This window comes from Vicia villosa, unplaced genomic scaffold (genome assembly GCF_029867415.1).
Source record: "Vicia villosa cultivar HV-30 ecotype Madison, WI unplaced genomic scaffold, Vvil1.0 ctg.000286F_1_1, whole genome shotgun sequence".
NCBI lineage: Eukaryota > Viridiplantae > Streptophyta > Magnoliopsida > Fabales > Fabaceae > Vicia > Vicia villosa.
The window spans coordinates 967,341-988,213 of record NW_026705122.1 but is presented as its reverse complement, the minus strand read 5'-3'; the positions used below and the strand labels follow the sequence as shown (position 1 = coordinate 988,213).

The following is a 20,873-nucleotide window of genomic DNA, read 5'->3' as shown; positions in this document are numbered from 1 at the left end:
TACCAGGTCATTGCTCCCTTTCTGAGTGTGGTCGGAAAGATCCAACATTTGATGGATCCTCGGACCACGTGGTAGTCCATGACGACTTCGATGCTCCGAATATGATCGTCGGGATCTGTGGTCCAGTCGTAAAGGTCCAGGGTTGGAGGTTTCTCCATTCCTCGGGGCAAGCGGGCTCGCCGGATCTCCTCTGATAGAGGGCTGCGGAAATCTTCCTCGTCGCTTGGTCTGGGGGAAGTTGAGTGCCTTCCACGGTTGCTGTGTTTTCACCGAGGTTTTGTTTGTGGTTTTCCAGAAGCTTTGCGATTGTCCTCGGGAGGGGAACGCTCGCGGTTTTTCACCATGGTCTTGGAGGGACCCCGGTGATCTTGTTCGGGGGAGGGGATTCCCGTCTCTGGTTCCTCGAGTTTCTGGTTCTTCCTGCTCTTCCGCCGAGGGGAGCGGGAGTAGGATCTTTGACGACGATACCTCTTGGGCGGGGAGCGCGAAGAAGATGGTGAACGTCGGCGATACCTCCTTGACGGGGAGCGTGAGGACGAGGAGGAGCGTGATCGGCAGTGTCTCCGTGGGGGAGATCGCGATCGTGGATTCCTTTCTAGCCTGTCAATCCACTCACTTTGTTGCTGGATGAGGCGGTTGGTCTTTTTGAGGGCTGCAAGCACGAGGATAGCTGTAGGGTCGGAATCCTCAGGGACGCCGACTTGCTCCTGGTCGTCCTCGTACCGGGTTCCTCGCCTCTGGGAGGTATGAGTGAAGGAGGAGGCAGGTCGCCCGTCCCTGGAGTCAGCTTCGTTGTTTTGGATTTGAGCTAGCTCGTTCCTGTTGTTTTGAGCTTGCTCGTTCCTGTCGTTTTGAGCTTGCTCGTTCATGTCGTTTTGAGCTTGCTCGTTCCTGCTGGGTTGGGAGATTTCATGACTTGGTCTTCTTTGCCCGCCAGCAAGGGGTTGTTGTCCCTCCCGTCGGTGTCGATTCTGTCCTTCAACAGTGGTACCGTGAATGAGAGGATTGAGGTGGAAGGGATCAGGATTTCCTCGATTGTTGTTGTTGGCAGCCATGACGATTGTAGGATGGATTTGCTTTGATCTTTGTTTATTAAAGAAGGGGAAGCATGATTCCCACAGACGGCGCCACTGATCGTACCTGATTAGAAGGATCGTCAAGGCCTGCTCGAATGTTGGATCTTCGTGAAGTGAAGGGGGTGTACCTGCAAGGTACTCCGATGCCAAAGTAAGAAGACGAGCAAAGGAGTGCAAGTACGACCTAAAGGTTAGAAAGAATTGAATACCTAACCCTCTAGTAAAAGAGGGTATTTATAGCCCCCAGCGCTGGGCCATGATCTCGCTATTGGGCTGGATTTCTAGGCCCAACTAGGAGACTGCCATGTTTCCTGTGCGAAAATACCGGAGGTGCGTGACTGCCCTCTGTCCTGGTTAACCGCTCCAAAGTTCAAGGGAGACGCGGTCTTTTAGGGACCACGTGGACTCCGTATTATTCGGGGGGTTGGAAGTGAAGGAACCCTACGAAGATAAGGGGTCCTCGGTGGAGGAGGCGCTCGCGGGGGCACCTGTACCGAGCACTAGATAGCTCGCGGGGAGCGCTTGTGCCGGGCATGGTGTAGACGAGCACTTGATTGCTCTTTATGGGACATGGAGTGGTTTGGGCCCCCAAGAATAAGTGGGCCGAAGGTAGATTGGGCCGAATCTCGGTCCAGTCCAGAACAAACACGTTTCGTAAATTTTGCCAGATGACTGAGAGATTAAAGGGTGCATTGAAATTTTCTCTTATATATTTTTCCATTTTTTGATAATGTCAAAGAAGTTTATTTTCAATCCACCCCTTAACAAGTAAAATATTATATTTTTTCTAAAAAAAACTTCTTTTAACAAGTACAATATAAATGATACCTCTGGACCGCCCTGATCAATGATACATCGGTCCAACGCGTCCCGTCCAAGCAGCTCTATCGGCTGGCAGATCGGCAAGAGATCAATGGCATGGTCATCCTCGGCCTGCTGGTTCTCCAGGAGCTCCTCGTATGCTGGTCTAGGAGCGCCGGGAGTGTAACACCCTTCTAAACCCCCGCGGTAATTAAATAAATATTTCAGAGTACATGAAACAAGGGTGCCACACTTTCATTTAAAAACAAACATCATACGTCATTGCCATGCATTCACTGAAGAAATTCAACATAATTCATCAATACTCTTAAAATAATCTCATGTCAACACAGCGGAAATCCAACATGCAGATGAGTATAACATCTTTAATACTACATCCCAAAATAAAACCAAGATCATAAAAATAGAGTTATTAAAACATGAATCCTAAGATAACGTTCCCCGGTGTTACAATTATCAGAGCATGACACTTGACGCTAAACTAACACACTGACTCATGAGCTAATCCTCACCGAGTCGAAAGCCGCTATCTTCAATCTGAAAATGACAACATGTAAGGGTGAGTCTCATTCTCAATTAGAAAATGTTATAAGTTATAAATAATAAGACATCTTTCGCATATTATTCACCCAATTGCAATTATGATCAGATTCACAACAACATTCATCAATCGCAACAGTCAATCAATCACAACATATTATAACATTGGACAATCTTCCATTCATGTTATAATAATGCAAATATCCTAATGCAATGCAACTACATGCATGTGGTACCAACATCATCAAATGGGAATAACCCATGACCGATCCAACATCATCAAGATACGGCCCTGACAGCACAGATTCCACACAATGGGAATCATGCCCTTCACTGATCCAACACATCATCATGGATACAGCCTCAACAAATGATTACGAATGCATGCAAACATATATGAAATATACTTATACCATCGTCAAGTCTATGAGTAACATCATCCAATACTCAAACCATCATCATCATTATCATCAAGCATGTTTATATATATTAACATCATTCACTACAATCAATCATCATCATCATCATCATCATCATCATCATCATCATCATCATCATCATCATTAAGGACATACATGTAACCATATTAATCCTCATCATCATCATCCATAAAGAATATACATGTATTCCCATCATCCAAAACAAATCAATCATCATTATACAATTCTCAATAATCATCACATAATCATGTTTTCAAACACATCTTATATTGTCACATTTCATCATATATGTCAACAATACATCATTCATCAAACTAACAAAATATTCACATCATACTCATATCCTTGCATAGAATGTCTCATAAGCTTCATCATACAATCAAACAAAGCATCACATAACTCATGCTTTAAACATAGCATGTATTGTCATATCTCATCTTATATATACACAATACATCATTCAACAAGAAAATAAATTATAATCTAAAATCATCAAAGTTACACCTCATTTCATCATCTAAGCACATAGGTTATTTCATAAGGTTCGCCCTGCTCGAAACGACACTAAAAACAGACATACGGTTTGAAAGTTATGGCTTTTATAAAATATTTTATTTTTCAAAAACAAACAGTGGTGACCGATTACCCAAACACCAGTAATCGGTTACTGAGATTCAAAAACTCAGATTTCTGTTTTTACTATGGATAATCGGTTACTTCCATTTCAGTAACCGGTTACTGCCTCCCAAGACAGTTCGGTAACCGGTTACCCAAACCCCAGTAACCGGTTACTTTGTACCAGTAACCCCAAAATCCATTTTTTTGACAGCAATTCAGCTTCTCTACCAATCCAATTTCGTACCATTACGATATTACACCGAAACAACACCAATTTACATGTTATAACACCATTCTAACATGCTTCAAACATCAATCAACAACAGACATGAACATTATCATCCAAATTCATCAAATTCACATAAAAGTTATAAGATTACTCAAAACCTAACACATCACAATTGACATAAACAACATACTCATTCAACCCCACCATCTATAATCTCATAATAGATTCTAAATGGAAGAGTCCCCCCTTACCTTAAGGTTGATCTTGAGTCTTCCTCTCTTCGCGCGTCTTCACGTTCTCTGCTCTTCTCACGTTCTAAACTTTTCTTTATCCTTTGCTTCTATTTTCTCCTTTTCCCAATTATCTTATTTTATGAAAATAAAGCAAAATAACTTTAGTATTAGGACCTACCAATCACACCCCTTCCATTACTAACCACAACTTGGCCCAATAACCTTATTTTACACAATTCCAACTTAAGTCCAATTAAAATACCAATAATCCAATAAATTAATTTAAACTCCAATTAAATTAATAAATGTAAAATTTGGGTTGTTACATGGAGCGTCGACTGTCATCAGAGGATGTGACACCCGATAGAACCATGTGACATACCCCTCCACACTGTGCCAGTCCTGGGTGACCTGCATGTGACGATACTCCTCCGGAACCACATGACGCTCCCAATCCGCAAATATGCCAGTGAGCTCCACTCGGGTAACTGTGTCGGGAGCAACCTCAAAAGGTGACCTGGGTATCATGTGCAAAAATCCAAACTGCTGCATGTACCGCTCAAGGAGATACCTCACCATGGTGTTGGTCCCGCATGCCAATCAGCCAGAATATAACGAGATGTGGTCAAAGGTGACAACATCATTGTAGTCACTGAATGGCCTCCAACTGATGTCATCGTGAGCTGTGCGGTCGAGGTACCCACGATATGGTCCCATTGCATTGTTCCCCTTTTGGAGAATGTATCGGGCTGTCCTAGGCATGGAGTCCTCGTATGCAGGATCAATACGGAAGCCGTGGATGCGGGGGAAGTAGGAGATGATCCAGCCTTGAAACACAAACACGATAATGTATTAAAAATAAATACGAACCATAAATAAATGTGAAACAATTAAAGTGAAACGTACCGTCAGGAATGTGGCGGATCCGATCAACTACCTGGTCCTCCAGTTGGAGGCCTCATTCAGCTTCTGGTATAGGTATACCAGAATAGCTGACCCTCAGTTCCACTGGTGAACGGTAGTCAAGTCCATGAAGTAGCGGAGGTAGGTCACGTCGATGTATCTTGCACTCTTGTCCACAAAGAGTTCAGTGCCTACCAAAAACATGAAGTAGCGGAGGTACGGGTTTTTGTTGAAATAATGGTATATATATAAGGCTTGAATTACAGGTTTAGGGATTATTTCCAAAAATATTACAGGTTTTTATTTCCAAATAAATTACAAGTCGAATAGGAAGGCTTAAATTATAGGTTGCACTTAAAAATATTGCGTTTAGCAACGACAGCGCTTTTAAAAACGCTCTTAAAGGGCTACCTACGAGAGCGCTTTTTAAAAAAAAGCGCTGCCTAAGAGGATAAAAGAAAGCATAAAAGCAGAAAAAAGCGCTGCTAAAGACCTATCTACGAAAGCGCTTTTCAAGAAAAAGCGCTGCCTTAAGCCTACCTACGAGAGCGCTTTTCAAGAAAAAGCGCTGCCTTAGGCCTACCTAAGAGAGCGCTTTTGCCTAAACAAAAAGCGCTGCTAAAACCTATAGCAGCGCCACCTATGGCAGCGGTTTTAAAGCCCCAAAAAAGCGCTTTCGTAGGTCTTTTTTGGCATAGTGCTTGAACATCAATTGAGACACATGGAACACATCATGAAGATTAGAAAGAGACGGTGGTAATTCAATCTGATATGCCACTTCACCTACCCTCTCTGAAATTTGATAAGGACCAATGAAATGCAGCGTCAACTTACGCAACTTCAATGCTCTACCAACACCCGTTATTGGCGTAACTCGAAGAAACACATGATCATCCTTCTCAAATTCAAGAGCCTTTCTCCTCTTGTCATGATAACTCTTCGGATGACTTTGAGAAGCCTTCATCTTCTTTTGAATCATCTTAATATTATCCGTAGTCTCTTGAATTAACTTAGGTCCAACTACAACACTCTCTCCTGATTCATACCAACACAAATGAGTTCTACACCTTCTACCATAAAAAGCTTCAAAAGGTGCCATTCCAATACTAGAATGGAAACTGTTGTTATACGTGAACTCAACCAAAGGTAAGAAACTATCCCAATTTCCTCCGTGTTCCAAAACACAAGACCTCAAAAGATCTTCAAGCGACTGAATCGTCCTCTCTGTTTGACCATCAGTTTGTGGATGATACGCCGAACTCAAACGCAACTTCGTACCCAAAGCACTTTGCAAACCTTTCCAAAATCTAGAAGTAAACCTCGAATTTCTATCCGAAACAATACTTGACAGGATACCATACAAACACACAATCCTCTCGATGTACAACTTAGCAAGTCTTTCCATCGAATAATCTATCCTTATCGGGATAAAATGAGCACATTTTGTCAATCTATCCACAACGAACCAAATTGCTTCACAATTACACGATGTTCTTGGCAAACCCGAAACAAAATCTATAGAGATACTATCCCACTTCCACTCGGGAATAGATAACGGTTGCATCAAACCAGACGGCTTTTAATGTTCAATCTTTGACTTTTGACAAGTCAAACATGAATACTCAAACCACTTCTATGCCCCAGGATGAATACTCAAACCACTTCTATGCCCTTCCTCAAGAATTCTCTTTCTCAAATCTGTAACATTCGGAGTACAAACTCGATCACGACACCTCATGATACCATTCTCATCAATCCGAAAATCACCACCTTTACCTTGATTAATCAATGTCATAATGTCAACCAATCTCAAATATGATTTTTGACCTTCTCGAATCTCATCAAGAATACCACTCGTAAACTTCAACATACCAAGCTTAACACACGAAGACGTCGCTTCACAAACCAAACTCAAATCCCGAAATTATTCCAACAATTCTAATTCTTGAATCATCAATATAGACATATGCAATGACTTCCTACTCAATGCATCGGCTACAACATTCGCTTTTCCAAGATGGTAGTTCAAACCAAAATCATAATCTTTCAAGAATTCAAACCATCTTCGTTGCCTCATATTCAACTCTTTTTGATAAAACAAATACTTCAAACTCTTATGATCACTATTGTCATACCCCAAAATTTGCCCACACATTTTCTCCTATTCAAATTCAAATCAAAACACAAAGCTTCAAGACACACTCTCCTAAGTAAAGATCAGAGAATTAGGGTTTGGCTTATTCAAAGGAAAATCAGTAAATCAATGGCTCCAAGGCATCTCATATGGCTCAATATATCTCACATCATCTCCATGACAAGTATCAAGTCTCAGCTTAAAAGATTGATCACTCAAATGTTCAGAAAGTCAACAGTCGACTGGGTTGACCTAAAAGTCAACTGTGGGCAAAGTGAAGTCAAAACTCCTGATTTTTTATCAACAACCTCATATTGAAGTATCATTCACCATTTATTCAAGAACTGATCATGTTTCATCAAGGAAGGATCAGAAATCAACAATTCCAAAGGTTTCTAAATTAGGGCTTTCTAGGTAAAAGTCAATCTAACTTTGACCGACCATATCTCTTTCATACTTTATCAAAAATTCCCTAACCAAATCCTAGTCCCAAGGAAATTTCATTCCCTACAACTTTAATGTTGGGCTCAAAGTCAAGAAATGCACCATTTGAGAGATATGAGCCAATACATTACAGGTCCTTCTAGGGGCTCGCAAAAAGTAGTTTTTTGTCAGGAGCCATATCTTCAAGATAAAACCTCCATATGGAAAATATGTTCCAAAGTGGCTTGTAGAGGACATCTTGGGCTTTCCAAAAAGTCCTAGATCATCTCCATACGATAAAAATTGAATGAGTTATGGCTCGTACAAGTTGATCGATTCTCAAGAAATGTGTGAAACCCTAATTGCTTATTTTTGTGTTTTTGATTCAATGGGCCTGGGTTTTGGATCCTAAACATGTTTGTGACATAAAAAGGGACCTATAATTTTGTCTTCATATTTTTATGGCCTTTAGTTAATTTATTTGGATTTTTATTTATTATAAAGCTAAATAAATTAAGTAAAATTATAGAAATAATAAAGATAAATTGTATGGATCCAATTTTAATCATCTAATGGCCCAAATACTCGTACAATAAGATCCAAATTCGTTCCATCACACTTAGGGAGGGGTATTGGCCAAATTTAGAAGGAATTACATAATATTTTCTTCAAAATTCCAAGTCACCTAAGAAGTTAAGGTCCAAGCCCAATGTTTGACCTAAAGTCCCAATATATATACTTAATCGTTCAGAATGCATGAGGACAGGTTTTGCAGCCAAGGACGAGGGGACAGCCAAAACACTAGGGTTGAATGATTAAAAAAAACCATTCAAAGTTGCATTATCGGTCTCACACTTGCAGACCAATCCAGGGACTTCTGGTGACCAATAAGCAATCCTGGGACTCTATGGAAGCTTCTCCAACCATCCATGAGCGTTGCAGCATCTTGCATCATCATCATATAGAACACGGTTTGCTTCAAAGTTTTCAAACTTCGAGTACAATATTTCATACGTTATTAACACTGTTTGAGTAGATTTTTATGATTATGATGGTGTTTAAGACATGTTTGAACCATCGTTAATGAGCTTTGACATGTAGATAGCAGGTTGCCATGGTTAGGGCATGATGAAACATCATCATCGTTTTCATGGTTTTCGAGGATTTCCAGCCGAATAAAGGCCATGACTATGACCAGGAGGATGCATTAAGAAGATCTGGGCACGCACATGGGTATTTGGGTCGTGTTTTGTATATGTTTCAAATCGCAGGTGTGAAGAAGAATAACCTGCGGAAAAATCCGCAGGTAAAGACGCAACAGAATCCGTACAAGAATCCGCATGGCTCGAGGTAGAAGATGATGACGAGGACGCTTGACTCTTTGAATGCATACGTGTTACTTTGATACTCGCTGGTCAACCAACTCACCTCCCTCCGCGCGTGTGTCATGCTCTCAATGGTCAGTCAACAACAATAGCCCTCTCTCTCCATCTTTCATTGGTACATACAGGTTCAGTGGGGCCCATTCTGACTTTTGTCTTGACCCCATCACTAACTTTTGTTTTATATATTTATTTTATGTTTTGTGTTGGATTAACAACTAATTGATTCAGTCTATTTGGCAAAGCAACGTGAGCCAATCACCCTCGTTACCTGGGTTCGATACCAGGTTCTTGCGCTTGGCCTTCATCTTTTTTGTTTTCTATAAAAGTAACATGCTGCAGATCCAATACATTCACGCACGAGTACGCAGTATATGCCCTCATGCAGCCACCGTCGGATCCGGCACTCAGAAGATCTGACGTCCCGGGAAATGCTGCTCATGATGAACACCCTGAAGCGTGTCACACTTTATTACTCGCCTAGGATTTTCTCTAAAGGATCAAGCGCTCTTCTCCATCTCATGCCCACGGTATACCATCCCATCTCAACCTCTGGTCTCCACTATCCCCAGATCCAACGATCATTATAGCAGAAGTCCACCATAGACCCTCAGGTAAGTAAAGCACTGGATTCCAGCGCCTTGTTTTATTCTTTTTTTATTTTCTATTTTGTTTCTATATTGTTTTAAGCTTTTTATTTAACCAACCAACCAAAATCATTAGAAATGTTTTAAAAATTAGGATTATCAATTTTATTAATTAGTAAATTTTTAGATTCCATTTAGTTAATTAATCTAGATTAATTTTAATTTAAAATTAGGTTTAGGTTATAATTAGTTAAGTAACTTTAATTAATTTATTAATTAGGTTTTATCAATTTAATTTTGGTTTAATTTTAATTAGTTAGCAATTAGTTTAATTAATTTAACAATGACAATTTAGACTTAGGATTATTTTCACGTATTTTCTAAAACTCCAATTTCAATTCGCGATCTTCTTTCTCATCCCATATTCTATGATTGGCGCATGGTTGATTGTTCAATTTTTGCTATTGATTTAATTATTTAAATTCTGCTATTTAATTTCCGTCTTTATTTAATTTCTACCTTTTATATTTGATTATGCTATTGATTTAACTATTTAATTTAAACTGCTGTCATTTAAATTCTAGAAGGTGTATAGGTCGCCCATTTGATTTTTGATGTAATAGTAATTAGGGCCTTTACTTTCTCGCTCTTTACTTTCTCGCTCTTTACTTTCCGCATTTTACTTTCCGCACCCATAAACTGTCTTAAATTTGTACATACTATTAACTGCGTGGTTAGTAAATTAGGGAGTGACAAGACTAATTAATTGAATGATAGCTCACCTAAATCAAGATAACATAACTGAAGTTAACCACGTGATTGCTGCACACACCCACCTTTAGGGTACCCCTCTTGTTGCCTGTTGCCTTCGATTTCGATCAAATAGTCAAGTCCCTTCGAGCGTAGGGATACCTTAGCTTGCTGCCTTCGATTCAAAAATCACCATGTCCCTCCGATAAAAGATCATAGTCCCTTCGAGTTGCCTACGAACAAAATGATCTCGTCCCTCGATGTTGCCTCGATTAAATGGTGATAGTCCTTTCGATTGCTAAGGTATCCTCTCATGTTGCCTAAATGACTATTCTATCCTTCCCTAAAGACTACCTACCCTCTATATGGTAGGGACAGTCTTGTGGTGAACGATTATTCTCGATGACCCGTACATCCAATTGAAAGACTTCCTGCCCTCTCATGGTATGGATAGACCCTTTCGCTCGAAAGACTTAAAAAACACGAAAGACAAACTTAGGGTAGGTAGTTCTTAATTGCTTGCTCATAATCAATTCAAAAGTCAAATGCTTTTCACACCTCCTTTTCAAATACTTTCAAACAAGGCTACGCTTATTTACAAGCTAAAGTCTTTAACGAAATATTTTTACTATTCACACACGACACTTTTCAAGTAATTCAAACAAACAAGTGAGCTAAAGCAATTAAGAGCCCATGGATAACCATGGATGCAAAGGGTGCCTTACACCTTCCCTTTGTATAACTTACCCCCCGAACTCAAAATCTTTCAAAGGTCTTTCCTGTTCTTTTTGCCTTTCCAATTGGATAAAATAAAAGTCGGTGGCGACTCTTGCTTAACCGCGACATTTCAAAATAAAGTCAGTTCACCGTATTACAGAACTGGCGACTCTGCTGGGGACTCTTTCGAATAAAAGAGGGGTTACCTTAGAGCTAGTTCACTTTAAAAATTGTTTGTTTGCTTGCTTTACTTTTCAAAGGTTGCTTTGGGTATTGAACGGAAGATGAGTCCTACACCCGGATTCGAGTGCACCTTAAGATAGAAGCGGCATAGTCATGGAGACCTCCCTTGTGCATGCTTGGGATTGGTCAAAATGAAGTTCGCGCTTGAGTTAGGCCTCCACTGGTTATTGTGTACCTCTTTTGCATGAGAGAGGTTTACGCATGTATCTTTGGGTACGTCGGAGCTCGAGGACCTTTAGTCACCTTTAACCCATCCTGACTTTTAGGAACGTAGTGGGAGGGCTATTCTTGGTGCATGCCAAGTTATGGTCGCGACCCGATACTACAGCTCAGATAGGTTTCTTCCTAAAGTATCATTGCGTGGTATGCATGTACCATGTTCGAGGGTGCTTTAGAAGGGGCTGACAATTCTGGGTCACTGGTAGAACCCGTTGCTGATATCGTCCTTATCCTTAGAAGTACCTTTGGGGAAGGGTAGTCACCTGGTCATACTTCATGCAAGCCTTTACACTTAAGAACTCTTGTGTGACTTGTTTGTTATCTAACCTTTCTATTTCCTTGCAGGATTTGCTTGTAGGACATTTCGTCCTTATTACCTTATGCTTTACCCTTCCATTTCCTTGCAGGATTTACTTGTAGGACATTTCGTCCTTATAACCTCATGCTTTACTTAATGCATTACATGTGCATGACATCATGCATCATAAGCATAACATGATTTAACTAACCCTTTCAAGGATCCTAGGGATTTAGGGCGCACAATTTCAGGTGCTCTTATCAATGACTGATTTCCTAATCAAGGGGCAAAAGGATTTATTTTCCTCTGGCCACACACCTTCCAATTCAAAGACTCAGTACCTAGCAAGGGGCAAGAGGATTTATTTTCCTCTGGCCACGTACCTTCCAATTCAGGAGTATCCCGAATCAGAGGCTATGACCCACTGGATATCGTGAGCTTGATTCTCATAGAAAGACATTCAAAGACAAAAGTCAGAATTCTTCAGACAAAGACGCGACCAAACTATTTTTTAATGTTGCTAACTAAATCCCTAAAGATCCTTGAAAAGATTGCATTTGCATTCATAACATCACATAAAACTAACTTTTCCTTTCCGGTCGACCAACTGGTCAGAAAAATACCATCAACAAATCAATCCTAATCAGATGAACATTCTGGAAGCTTGACCCCCAGACTTCTGAAACATTCCAATCAGATATACATTCCGGAAGCTCGAACCCCGGACATTCTGAAAGTTCCAATCAGATGAACATTCTGGAAGCTTGACCCCCAGACTTCTGAAACATTCCAATCAGATATACATTCCGGAAGCTCGAACCCCGGACATTCTGAAAGTTCCAATCAGATGAACATTCTGGAAGCTTGACCCCCAGACTTCTGAAACATTCCAATCAGATATACATTCCGGAAGCTCGAACCCCGGACATTCTGAAAGTTCCAATCAGATGAACATTCTGGAAGCTTGACCCCCAGACTTCTGAAACATTCCAATCAGATATACATTCCGGAAGCTCGAACCCCGGACATTCTGAAAGTTCCAACATTCTGGAAGCTTAACCCCCAGACTTCTGAAACATTCCAATCAGATATACATTCCGGAAGCTCGAACCCCGGACATTTTGAAAGTTCCAATCAGATGAACATTCTGGAAGCTTGACCCCCAGACTTCTGAAACATTCTTATCATATACACATTCTGGAAGCTCGAACCCCAGATACTCTGAATCTCTACACCAGTTCCACAACAACGACGCAAGCCAGATGCACCTAAGCGCCAATTCACCCAAATCAAATGTCGTCGGCTCAAACATTACAACATCTGTTGAAGATCAGATTGATTACTCTGAGGGATGCTCCTAAGAATTCTAACACCTCTGGCTATAAACTCAATGCGAGGTGCGCGTACCATTCCAACATTCCTGGACATTACAAAAACAATTGCTGGACATTGAGGAATAAGATTCAAGATCTAATCGATAACGGGGAAATCAAATTCAACCCTCCCGAAACTCCTGTGGTGATCACCGCTCCTATGCCTAGCCATGACAAGACTGATTGACGTCTAGACGGACGAACTTTTGGATCATTAGATCTACTTTCATTTGCAAGTTTCTTTTCTGTTTGTTTAAACATTTGACTTATGATAGACACTATCTGTTTTAGTAATCATCATCAGTGCATTGCATATGTTTGTCTTGAATAAATTATTTCGCTATCACTCATTTTAAATTACATCTTTACTTTGCATATGTTTTGTGATATTTAACTCTCGCTAAAGCTGTGAACCTTTTAAGGGAGGATGACGAAAATGATACCGCAACCTCATACAGTATGCTTTTGAACGGACTATGTTGACGATGTACAGGCATTGTTTCAAATTCCCAAACAGTGGAGATATAAGGATGTTAATCCCTCGTCAACCCCTTTGAGCCTAAGAAGTAGAAGTTTCTTTCTTGTACTAATTAAAACCCTTGATCATAACCTGGGGCAGGGTAGTTCTCAGTTAATTTGGCTGTGCATTCTATTTTAAGAGAATCATTCAGTACACCTTTCAACAAAGGTTTCAATCACAAGCGTTCATCCGCACACATCAAAAAAGTGTTGGAGATGTCAATCAAAAACTAATGAGGGCTCATCAATCATTAAACAAGGCAGTTAATATCTTTCAAAAAAAATGAAAAAACATATATACAAAGAAAAGCCTGATAAGTCAAAAATCAAAAAGAAGACTTAGGCAAAAATCAAGGCATCCCGCTGACTAAGCTCAAAATAGACAGTTCAGGCAAAAGTTAGGGATATCAAAAAGATGAAAAAAAAGAAGTCAATAAACTCCTGAACAACACAATGTTGTGACTACCAAAAGGAAGAAGTGACTGCCATCTCAAAAGTTCTCTTTGCTTGTGAACCATCATCATTATCAAAGGTGCAAATCCAAACGTCTCTTGGAACCCGAATGCATAAGTTGAATCAACTGAGCTTAGGACTGAAGATCATCACGAAGAGGGGTGGGTACAATAAAATTTTGAGCCTTTATCCTTTGTTTCTTAAACCGTGAACCAAGCCACGTTACAATCCTTGAAAGTCCTAACTAAAGCATGGTTAGTTCGAAAGCATACTGTCACCAAAAAGGTATCCCGACTCCTTAAGGTTTACTAAAATGCTGAGTCGATATTTCGCTTCTACAAAATAGCATGTTTTAACAAATATCACGCTTTTACATCTCTTTTTTTAATGTTTTTTCAAAAACTCAAGACAGACGTATGCATTGCATTTCATGAATTTATTATTAAACATATTCTGCTACATAATTTCAAATGTTAGCAACAGAAAGAATTTGCACATGGTACAACTAATGACTGAAAGTCATCCCGACAGACAATATTACTCCAAGAAGCCATGTCTCCTACGTATACAAGGGGCATGGCACGCTTCGCCCAATCAATCTGGGGCAATCAAGTCAGGATTCCGAGAATCTCTTAAGGATGCCAAAACAATCAGGGGCATGCATCCAAGTAGATCTGAAGCTACTTCTCAACCAACATAGGACATTGTCTGGGGCCTACGATTACTAGGGGCATGTCGCCCATAGTTCACATCTCATAAAGTCCTCGCGAGGCGAATCTTTCCAAAGTTCCTACTAACTGGGGCAAATCTATGCAAGTCCAGTTTGACATCTTGATCAACATTCAGTGGCGTGTCCTAATTAAATCCAGGAATGGTAGGTACTATAATACTGGGGGCAACGTTCAAGACATCCACGGCTTCCCACAAAGCTGATTTCGCAAGATCATATCCCCACAGAGTAATCACTAAGAAGATACCTTCGAATACTCTCGTCCCGACAAAGACATGGCTCCCCAACAAAGTTTACATCTTCAACAGTACAGTTTCTCCAACACTTTGCTCTTCTCCAACATGGCTTACTAATATCCTTCACCCCCAATTAGGGTACATCAAGTTACTGATCATCCCCAAGCAAGAATCATAAATTCCCAGCTGAGCATCTCCAAGAAAGGATCAAAACATCAAACTCACAATGACATCGAGATTTATCTTCTCAATCAAGATGCTTCGAGTAACATAAATCATAGCCATACATCATACACATCACATGCATATTCATACATTGCATGCGGTTATAATTCATGCATAACATACAAAGCGTCCCATTTATTTTTGAGAACTCCATCTCATTCATTACATACATCATAAACATTGCAATAAAACTGACATTGTTACCAAGTGAATATGTGACAGGTACATTACAAAGATTCGAATCATATTCAAAGCAAAGCCTAACGCACGACCTTCCAGACATCTACGGATGCAAATTGGATTAGTCTAATGCACGACTTATTCATCAGCCTAACGCACGGCCTTCCAGACATCTACGGATGCAAATTGGATTAGTCTAACGCACGACTTATTCATCAACCTAACGCACGGTTTTCCAGACATCTGAGGATGCAATTGAAAATAGTCTAACACACGATTTATTCTTCGACCTAACGCACGGTTTTCCAGACATCTGAGGATGCAATTGAGAATAGTCTAACGCACGATTTATTCTTCGACCTAACGCACGGTTTTCCAGACATCTGAAGATGCAATTGAGAATAGTCTAACGCACGATTTATTCTTCGACCTAACGCACGGTTTTCCAGACATCTGAGGATGCAATTAAGAATAGTCTAACACACGATTTATTCTTCGACCTAACGCACGGTTTTCCAGACATCTGCTGATGCAAACTAGACCCAGTCTAACGTACGACTCATCCTAATTATATCCTTCAGATACAATCTAACGTACGACGTATTCTGACGCTACAAATCTATCAAGTTGGATGGCATCTTCAAGGCCATATCAATCATATATCTTCTCCAAGGCCTGGATGGCATCTTTAAGCCCATCTCCGACAAAAGTCCCTACTTCAGCTAGGGCAAATTTCTTGGTATTCTAGTGTTCAATCATCTTCCACCTTCAGATACCGACTGGCATACAAACCACTCTACATCTTCAGGTTTAAGATAATTGAACAGGGGCAGCTGTCATACCCCAAAATTTGCCCACACATTTTCTCCTATTCAAATTCAAATCAAAACACAAAGCTTCAAGACACACTCTCCTAAGTAAAGATCAGAGAATTAGGGTTTGGCTTATTCAAAGGAAAATCAGTAAATCAATGGCTCCAAGGCATCTCATATGGCTCAATATATCTCACATCATCTCCATGACAAGTATCAAGTCTCAGCTTAAAAGATTGATCACTCAAATGTTCAGAAAGTCAACAGTCGACTGGGTTGACCTAAAAGTCAACTGTGGGCAAAGTGAAGTCAAAACTCCTGATTTTTTGTCAACAACCTCATATTGAAGTATCATTCACCATTTATTCAAGAACTGATCATGTTTCATCAAGGAAGGATCAGAAATCAACAATTCCAAAGGTTTCTAAATTAGGGCTTTCTAGGTAAAAGTCAATCTAACTTTGACCGACCATATCTCTTTCATACTTTATCAAAAATTCCCTAACCAAATCCTAGTCCCAAGGAAATTTCATTCCCTACAACTTTAATGTTGGGCTCAAAGTCAAGAAATGCACCATTTGAGAGATATGAGCCAATACATTACAGGTCCTTCTAGGGGCTCGCAAAAAGTAGTTTTTTGTCAGGAGCCATATCTTCAAGATAAAACCTCCATATGGAAAATATGTTCCAAAGTGGCTTGTAGAGGACATCTTGGGCTTTCCAAAAAGTCCTAGATCATCTCCATACGATAAAAATTGAATGAGTTATGGCTCGTACAAGTTGATCGATTCTCAAGAAATGTGTGAAACCCTAATTGCTTATTTTTGTGTTTTTGATTCAATGGGCCTGGGTTTTGGATCCTAAACATGTTTGTGACATAAAAAGGGACCTATAATTTTGTCTTCATATTTTTATGGCCTTTAGTTAATTTATTTGGATTTTTATTTATTATAAAGCTAAATAAATTAAGTAAAATTATAGAAATAATAAAGATAAATTGTATGGATCCAATTTTAATCATCTAATGGCCCAAATACTCGTACAATAAGATCCAAATTCGTTCCATCACACTTAGGGAGGGGTATTGGCCAAATTTAGAAGGAATTACATAATATTTTCTTCAAAATTCCAAGTCACCTAAGAAGTTAAGGTCCAAGCCCAATGTTTGACCTAAAGTCCCAATATATATACTTAATCGTTCAGAATGCATGAGGACAGGTTTTGCAGCCAAGGACGAGGGGACAGCCAAAACACTAGGGTTGAATGATTAAAAAAAACCATTCAAAGTTGCATTATCGGTCTCACACTTGCAGACCAATCCAGGGACTTCTGGTGACCAATAAGCAATCCTGGGACTCTATGGAAGCTTCTCCAACCATCCATGAGCGTTGCAGCATCTTGCATCATCATCATATAGAACACGGTTTGCTTCAAAGTTTTCAAACTTCGAGTACAATATTTCATACGTTATTAACACTGTTTGAGTAGATTTTTATGATTATGATGGTGTTTAAGACATGTTTGAACCATCGTTAATGAGCTTTGACATGTAGATAGCAGGTTGCCATGGTTAGGGCATGATGAAACATCATCATCGTTTTCATGGTTTTCGAGGATTTCCAGCCGAATAAAGGCCATGACTATGACCAGGAGGATGCATTAAGAAGATCTGGGCACGCACATGGGTATTTGGGTCGTGTTTTGTATATGTTTCAAATCGCAGGTGTGAAGAAGAATAACCTGCGGAAAAATCCGCAGGTAAAGACGCAACAGAATCCGTACAAGAATCCGCATGGCTCGAGGTAGAAGATGATGACGAGGACGCTTGACTCTTTGAATGCATACGTGTTACTTTGATACTCGCTGGTCAACCAACTCACCTCCCTCCGCGCGTGTGTCATGCTCTCAATGGTCAGTCAACAACAATAGCCCTCTCTCTCCATCTTTCATTGGTACATACAGGTTCAGTGGGGCCCATTCTGACTTTTGTCTTGACCCCATCACTAACTTTTGTTTTATATATTTATTTTATGTTTTGTGTTGGATTAACAACTAATTGATTCAGTCTATTTGGCAAAGCAACGTGAGCCAATCACCCTCGTTACCTGGGTTCGATACCAGGTTCTTGCGCTTGGCCTTCATCTTTTTTGTTTTCTATAAAAGTAACATGCTGCAGATCCAATACATTCACGCACGAGTACGCAGTATATGCCCTCATGCAGCCACCGTCGGATCCGGCACTCAGAAGATCTGACGTCCCGGGAAATGCTGCTCATGATGAACACCCTGAAGCGTGTCACACTTTATTACTCGCCTAGGATTTTCTCTAAAGGATCAAGCGCTCTTCTCCATCTCATGCCCACGGTATACCATCCCATCTCAACCTCTGGTCTCCACTATCCCCAGATCCAACGATCATTATAGCAGAAGTCCACCATAGACCCTCAGGTAAGTAAAGCACTGGATTCCAGCGCCTTGTTTTATTCTTTTTTTATTTTCTATTTTGTTTCTATATTGTTTTAAGCTTTTTATTTAACCAACCAACCAAAATCATTAGAAATGTTTTAAAAATTAGGATTATCAATTTTATTAATTAGTAAATTTTTAGATTCCATTTAGTTAATTAATCTAGATTAATTTTAATTTAAAATTAGGTTTAGGTTATAATTAGTTAAGTAACTTTAATTAATTTATTAATTAGGTTTTATCAATTTAATTTTGGTTTAATTTTAATTAGTTAGCAATTAGTTTAATTAATTTAACAATGACAATTTAGACTTAGGATTATTTTCACGTATTTTCTAAAACTCCAATTTCAATTCGCGATCTTCTTTCTCATCCCATATTCTATGATTGGCGCATGGTTGATTGTTCAATTTTTGCTATTGATTTAATTATTTAAATTCTGCTATTTAATTTCCGTCTTTATTTAATTTCTACCTTTTATATTTGATTATGCTATTGATTTAACTATTTAATTTAAACTGCTGTCATTTAAATTCTAGAAGGTGTATAGGTCGCCCATTTGATTTTTGATGTAATAGTAATTAGGGCCTTTACTTTCTCGCTCTTTACTTTCTCGCTCTTTACTTTCCGCATTTTACTTTCCGCACCCATAAACTGTCTTAAATTTGTACATACTATTAACTGCGTGGTTAGTAAATTAGGGAGTGACAAGACTAATTAATTGAATGATAGCTCACCTAAATCAAGATAACATAACTGAAGTTAACCACGTGATTGCTGCACACACCCACCTTTAGGGTACCCCTCTTGTTGCCTGTTGCCTTCGATTTCGATCAAATAGTCAAGTCCCTTCGAGCGTAGGGATACCTTAGCTTGCTGCCTTCGATTCAAAAATCACCATGTCCCTCCGATAAAAGATCATAGTCCCTTCGAGTTGCCTACGAACAAAATGATCTCGTCCCTCGATGTTGCCTCGATTAAATGGTGATAGTCCTTTCGATTGCTAAGGTATCCTCTCATGTTGCCTAAATGACTATTCTATCCTTCCCTAAAGACTACCTACCCTCTATATGGTAGGGACAGTCTTGTGGTGAACGATTATTCTCGATGACCCGTACATCCAATTGAAAGACTTCCTGCCCTCTCATGGTATGGATAGACCCTTTCGCTCGAAAGACTTAAAAAACACGAAAGACAAACTTAGGGTAGGTAGTTCTTAATTGCTTGCTCATAATCAATTCAAAAGTCAAATGCTTTTCACACCTCCTTTTCAAATACTTTCAAACAAGGCTACGCTTATTTACAAGCTAAAGTCTTTAACGAAATATTTTTACTATTCACACACGACACTTTTCAAGTAATTCAAACAAACAAGTGAGCTAAAGCAATTAAGAGCCCATGGATAACCATGGATGCAAAGGGTGCCTTACACCTTCCCTTTGTATAACTTACCCCCCGAACTCAAAATCTTTCAAAGGTCTTTCCTGTTCTTTTTGCCTTTCCAATTGGATAAAATAAAAGTCGGTGGCGACTCTTGCTTAACCGCGACATTTCAAAATAAAGTCAGTTCACCGTATTACAACTATACACATCAAATCTCAATGCAAACAAATAATGCCTCAAAAGTTTCAAAACAAACACAACGACAACCAACTCTAAATCATGCGTCGAATAATTTCTCTCATGAACTTTAAGTTGCCTTGGAGCATAAGCTACCACTTGCCCTTTTTGCATCAAAACACCACCCAAACCCAACAAAGAAGCATCATAATACACAACAAACAGTTCCAAAGGATCCGGCAAAATCAAAATAGGAGCAGAAGTCAATCTTCTCTTAAGCACTTGAAAATTCGCCTCACATTGCGAAGTCCAAATAAAAGCTTGACCCTTCCTAGTCAACAACGTCAACGATAAAGATAACTTAGAAAATCCCTCAATGAACTTCCTAATAACCAACCAAACCAAGAAAACTTCTAATATCAAAAACAGACTTAGGAGCTTCCCATTGAGATATAGCTTCAATCTTCGAAGGATCAACAGAAATACCTCCACTAGAAATCAAATGGCCAAGAAAAATCACTTCCTTCAACCAAAATTCACACTTAGAAAGCTTAGCAAACAACTTCTTCTCTTTCAACACCGATAACACAATTCTCAAATGCTCCGCATGATCATCTTCACGCTTAGAATAAATCAAAATATCATCTATGAACATAACCACAAATTTATCCAGGTAATCATGAAAAATCCTATTCATATACTCCA

General features: G+C 39.6%; 1 protein-coding gene across 1 annotated transcript; it reads right to left on the bottom strand.

Annotated features, from left to right (window-relative positions):
• Positions 1-266: 266 nt before the first annotated feature.
• On the bottom strand, positions 267-1,055 carry LOC131626413 (uncharacterized). Its single transcript, XM_058897228.1, has one exon. It carries the CDS (start codon positions 1,053-1,055, stop codon positions 267-269), a length of 789 nt encoding a protein of 262 aa, XP_058753211.1.
• Between the last annotated feature and the right edge of the window lie 19,818 nt (positions 1,056-20,873).

Excerpts from the sequence above, each read along its gene's own strand:
- LOC131626413 (XM_058897228.1), bottom strand. The coding sequence starts at position 1,055 with ATGGCTGCCAACAACAACAATCGAGGAAATCCTGATCCCTTCCACCTC.